We start from the raw sequence: 6,171 nt of genomic DNA, 5'->3' as shown, positions 1-6,171 counted from the left end.
AAGCCAATCTAATAGTTCTTAAGGTCTTTCTACAGGCAGAAACACTTATCCTTCTACACAATATTTGAAGTACTTCGTTTTATTTTCTTCCAGCAGCGCTCCATTTTCTGGCCTGTTCTCTTTAGGGTGCGAGTGTGAGTGACAGATATCGCATGTATGCAGCAAACTTGTCCAAAGAGTAGTAGCATATTACAACTGTATTGTTAATGCAAGCAAAGTGTTGAAAACCTTCTTTCATTTCAACCTTGTAATTTTTCTCAACCAAACACAAATTCACTCTTCCAAATCTTTTTATGATGTTCAGATTCCAGAGAGGTACATCAGTATGCATTCGAAAATTCAATATAAAACCATTTCATTTTTAAAAACGGACATTTAAACATCATGCGTGTCGTTTTTATATAACCCTACTGTCAAAAGCATGTGGCATCCAGTGATTTGTGGCTTTTTTACATTTACATATACATGGACACAAAGGTAGTGGGCCAAGCTGTCAGTCAGTTATGTGTACAGGTGGAACTGGTGGGCAGACTGACTAATATTAGTAATTAATAAAGTAATTAATACAGTTCATCACTAAATATTATACACGGATAATGAATGCACACTTAAAAGGGTGTAAGAAGCGCCTGTGATGGTGTGAAATCAGTCCCGGGTGGAATTAAAAGTAGCTTTGCAGTGGTTCACCGAGGATAGTCTCCATTTCATGAATGACCTTCTGCACCTGCTGCTCCACTTCCTCACATTCATCTGTAAAACAAGGAGGAAGAAATTCGGAATATTTCTGACTGTTAAAGAAACAGATTTAAGTGTTCTTAAAATGCAACAAGACTAACACTAGCAACAACAAAGATAACACTAGGTAACCCAGTGTACTTTAGTTACAGAATCATGTGTTCCCATTTGATTAAATATTGACGTAATGTTCTTACCCTCCATAAGCTCAGCCAGAAATGGGATAGTCTCTGGCAGAAGAACCATGTAGTTCTCCCTCAGCTTGCTTGCCAACTCCAGCAACATGACAAGTGCAGAGAAACGCACCTGAACAAAAAGGCAAATATGGTCATTTATTTTCACTTCGGTTTAAAATAAATGTAGGCAAAGAGAAATCAATCCACATATTAGAGAGAGGCCTAAAATTAAGGGATTATGGGCACTAATTTGAACTAATGGGCACTAATTTGAATCATTCCCACAAACTCTGATCTTCATAATGCAGGACATTCACATAATCAGATGTGCGATCAGCTATAAACAGGCAAAATTAATTTAAATTTCAATACCACTACACACTAACAATTTTATTGTACAGAAAAACAATAAAGTTACAATAGCCTATTAATATTTATACCTGCCTTCATTTCTTTGCTTTTAAATGTTAAAACATCTGGGAGACCTCAAATCTGCGGATCATGATGATACAATGTCGCCCTTCATTCTGAAACATGTGGCCAGTGATTGGCTGGCTGGCGAGTATCACCGTTTCATATACTCAGCAACATCAATTTTTACTCTTATTTGGCACTTGTCGAGTGTTAATTTTGGATCCTGGCTGAGATGCTAAGGGTATTTCACCCACAGCCTCAAGTTGCAACGCAACTCACGTAGGACAATATGGAAAAATCACATCCCTGACAATTCATGCAGAGTACGGTACAATACATAGATTTAGAATTAGTAAATTAACCCACACAGATGAACAAATTAAATCAATAAATTTGCCTATCAAACTGTAATTCTTCAATCAGTGTTTTTGAATGAACACTGCTCTCTTTGCACACTGGTTTTCATTTATTAATTTACCACAGTGGTCGGGAGGCTGCGGCTCATTGACAAAAATGACGTGGCTCGCCAGCTGTCTCCCTTCACTAACATATTACAGTTAAGAAATATAACCATCACTAGAAATCAGTTCCCTACAGAAAATACAATTACAATTCCTTTGTTGTATATCAAATAAATTAAAAAAACGCGTATGCGGTGTTTAAGTGTCACAACGCTAATCAATGGCAAACCACTTACGTTTCTATGGTAACCTTGCGAGCAGATTCAAGCAACATATGCATTTAGTGATTTTAGTTGATATGTTTTCTTAATACTGCATTTGAAATTAAAGTAATTTTAAATAAAGTAATTTTATTGACATTAGTAACTTAAATCAAATGACAAATTTAAAATGTAATGCATTACATTACATTACTGTGTTATTAGAAAAAGTAATTAGAATACAGTAACGCGTTACTATGTAACGCATTATACCCAACTCTGGGTGCCACATACACTGGAACATCACTTCAGTTCTATCTCTGTATGCTTATACCTCTAATTTAGCATTTGTGTACCTTAGGTGAACTGTGTCGTGTCTTGAGCAGAATCTGATAATTGAGAACTTTCCACTGGGAGTCATCTCCCAAGGCAACAGCAAACTGGGCAATACAGGGCACCAAATGCTTGGTAATGTGGGTCTTGTAGATCTCGTCACCTCCTAGCATGTTCTCCAACTTCACACACATAAAAACACATTTATTAGACACCACAATGACAGGAAAACGTATCATATCAACTAGCATATCAGAATAATATAGCTGCAAGCAGCAATTAAGGGGCCAAGCACTACAGAGGCAAAATGAGGAGCCAAGCATGGCATGGAGCATCAGACCAAATGCAACAATGAGTAATAAAAGCAATTTTAGGATGATTGTAATTGAAATGGCTGAAAAATCATAAATAACACCTCTATTAATATGATTTAATGGCTTATCACTTCTGACCAACAGGTGGCGCTGTAATAAAATAAATTTGGTGTTCTGTGTGAGGCGACAATGGCACACACAAAGTTTGGTGTCATTATGTCAAAGCTTTCCAGAGATATAGCCTCAGAGTAGGGATGTAACGGTATGAAAATTTCTTATCACGATTATAGTGACAAATTATCACGGTTATCGGTATTATCACGGTATTGTTAAAATGTGCTGGAGATGTTAAAAAAGTACTGACACATAAATCACTTCAAGTTTTATATTTAAAAAAATCAACAACAAATAAAATGACTTTTTGATTGCATAATCACTAAAACAATAACATTACCAATGATGTTCGGATTTTAAATGACAACTTGACTGACAACAGTTTAATAGCATGTTCAAATATCTAATGTAAATGTTCAAATAAAGCTTTGAAAAAGTTTAATAAAAAGGTAAACCTCACATTTCAGCCTTTAAATAAATAAATGAAGAAAAAAAAGTTGAAATAATTGATTAATAAATGATTATATGTATTTTATCTGCGCCATAAATAATTCTAGATAACTTATCTGAATTGTTTAAATGTGTAGAATCCACATAAGCTTATTTTTCCATCAACCAGTCAAAATTTACAACAGGGCATGCAAATTCGGTCCGTTTTTGGCCAGACAGAAACTGCACACAGGCTGAATGTAAATATAAGTCTCTGTAAATCCACTCTCTGACAGCAGGTGGCGCTTATGGACAAGCTGAATTACAGCTGTTTCCCGTAACCTTTGAGGACAAAACAGTATTGCGATTAAGAACACTTCCTTTAGGTATTACATGGAGCGAAGATGAAAACAAAATGCCATCGCATTGTTTCTGAAGACAGTCAGAACCTTCAGCGGTACATTCATATAATTAATTAATTCATATATTCATTTGTATAATTTCCTTAGCACTCTTTTAAAACCTCCCAGCATTTCCTCCCTGTTTTCACTCAAAACGAAACTACTCTGCATGCTGTGCGCACGTGAGACTGTTACTTAAAACTGTGCTTTATGCTGGACAGTATTTATTTATCGCGAGTTGTTCAAATCGCGGTAATCTAATACGGTTTTAATGATAATTAAAAGATGAAATGGTAATACTAACCGTGGGGAATTTTATCATGATTTATCATCAAACTGGTAATCGTTACATCCCTACCTCGGAGTCATTTTGGCACCACGCATCAAATTTGTAGCGGCGCTGTACGAAAACTTTTTGGCAGCACAGTCTGAAGATGATCTGACTCGATTTTGGTGAAATTTGGACCAACGGTCTAAGAGGAGTTCGGAAAAGTACGTTTTCAACATAAATCAAAATGGTGGACAGGAACTTCGGCCGACTATGGTAAAATTGGTATCTATGTTTTCAGCATGACCCAAGGAATATTTTGAGACCAGAATATTTTCATCACAATAGGCTAATGCAATAAAAAGTTATTAGAATTTATGGAAATTTCATTATTAATGGTTAATGAATGGTTTATTACTTTTGACCAATAGATGGCACTGTTACCAAATTGATGTGAAGTGGTCAGTGTGAGGTGACAATGGCACATACAAAGTTTGGTGTCTATATGGTCAAAGCTTTGCAGAGATACAGCCTCAGATGCAGTTTGGCATCTTTCCGGCAAATTCATTGATGCGCTAAACGTGAACTGTTTCACTTTGGATAAAAGCGTCTGCTAAATGTAAATGTAAATGACTAAATGTATATCAACACGAAATCCATAACTTTTTGCCAGCATGGTCTGAAGATGATCTGAGCCAATTTTGGCGAAAATCAGACAAACCGTCTAGGACGAGTTCGGAAAAAGTAGGTTTTTCGAACTATTAAAAATAGTGAAAAAACTAAACCTTACAATTTTTTAATTTTGGTGTTAGACTCGGCATGAGCTAAAGATTCAGAGGGGAAAAAAATAATTTTCCTTCTCTGCCTTACGGCTCAAAAGCTAATAGGATAAACATGAGTGAAAGTTTGGACAAGTGGTGGCGCTAGAGAGTTTGAGTTAGAGACTCCAAATTTGCTATGGTTAATGTTGGGACTGTCCTCTATCAGTGTGCCAAATTTCACAACTTTCCCGCAAGCAGTTCTATGGGCTGCCATAGACTTCCAGAGCGGAAGAAGAAGAAGAACAATAAGAACACCAACGGATACAATAGGTGCCATCGCACCTTTGGTGCTTGGCCCCTAATTAGATCTGTGCATTTGGTCTTAAAGCCTAACGCAAATACCTGCAGCTGTCTGTGTCATTAATGTTAATCCAACAACAAAAGACAGAGAAAATGACTCGCTGCTCTTGATTAAATAAGTGGCTTTTATAAGAAAAAAATTATATTAAAATGAATACAGTGAAGCCTGCAGTGTTTTAAAGTTTAACTTCGGTTTTAATGGCAATTTTGACAACTGACTGTTTAATGCAATACTGTGTTTTAAATTGTGCAAATAGATAAGTCCATAGACTTGTTCCACCCCTAGTCACCACATGTCGGTTACACCAGCATTTACCAACTCCGGTCCTTGAGGCAAACAGTACACATTTTGGTTGCCTCCACTCCCCTATTATCAATGAGCTAAATTGTGTGTGTTTGATTAGGGAGACATCCAATGTGTACTTTGGTGCGCCTCCAGGAACAGGGTTGAGAAACACTTGGTCACACCACCCTGACCTCTATTTTGTTATTGTCAAGCAAAACTGCTATATTACATCTGTAATAAGAAGACTTTTCAAGAATTTCAGACTTTTAACGAACTCAGGAAAGCTGCAAGGAAAGTCCCCAATCTGAACTAAAAAATATGCCAACAGATTATCCAATAACTCTGCTTTTTTAACAACTTATTGCAAAGGAATAACATAAATGGGGAATAGATTGTAGTTCTTGATGCATTCAGTTTATGTGCCATACTGACCTGATCCACCAGGGGGCCCAGGAGAGCGTCAGCCCTCTCCTTACTGAGGAAGCGCTGAGTATCATAGAGGAAGATTTTATGAAGGCAGTCCAACACATACTGCAGCAGCAGGCTGCTCTTTGTCACATCATCATCATCATCATCTGAATCCTCCTCCTCATCATCATCTGAATCGAAGAAGGGTTTGTCTATGGGCCGAAGGGGGGAGGGGGGGGGAGTTGAAGTAGATTACATCAGTGTGTAAAAAAAAAAGTTAAAAAAAAAATTACTAGTGATCTATCTCTAAAATGCAAAACATTTTACTCCGCATTTCTTAGCATGAGCTAGTCATGTCAATGTTGGCACAGTTTAACGAAGAGGCATTACAGGTGTATGCGGAATAGGGGTCGACCGATATGTGTCTTTCAGGGCCGATACCAATTATTACAGATCAAGTAGACCGATAACCGATATTTTGAACCGATATATATGTCTGGTGTAAAAATTA

General features: G+C 36.9%; 1 protein-coding gene across 1 annotated transcript in view; it reads right to left on the bottom strand.

Annotated features, from left to right (window-relative positions):
* Positions 1–275: 275 nt before the first annotated feature.
* Positions 276–6,171, bottom strand: part of LOC107560530 (HEAT repeat-containing protein 1-like) — a 28,276-nt gene continuing 22,380 nt past the window's right edge. Inside the window, exons 29-32 of the mRNA XM_016244745.1 lie at positions 5,685–5,872; positions 2,343–2,501; positions 933–1,041; positions 276–750 (exon numbers count right to left, since the gene is read on the bottom strand). Coding sequence (XP_016100231.1) covers positions 662–750; positions 933–1,041; positions 2,343–2,501; positions 5,685–5,872 — 545 coding nt within the window. The 3' untranslated portion in view covers positions 276–661. The remainder of the gene's footprint in view (positions 751–932; positions 1,042–2,342; positions 2,502–5,684; positions 5,873–6,171) is intronic.

Source organism: Sinocyclocheilus grahami, unplaced genomic scaffold (assembly GCF_001515645.1).
Source record: "Sinocyclocheilus grahami isolate Dianchi unplaced genomic scaffold, SAMN03320097.WGS_v1.1 scaffold733.1, whole genome shotgun sequence".
Taxonomy (NCBI): Eukaryota; Metazoa; Chordata; class Actinopteri; order Cypriniformes; family Cyprinidae; genus Sinocyclocheilus; species Sinocyclocheilus grahami.
Note: the sequence above shows the minus strand (reverse complement) of the source record. Positions and strands in the feature narration are given on the sequence as shown.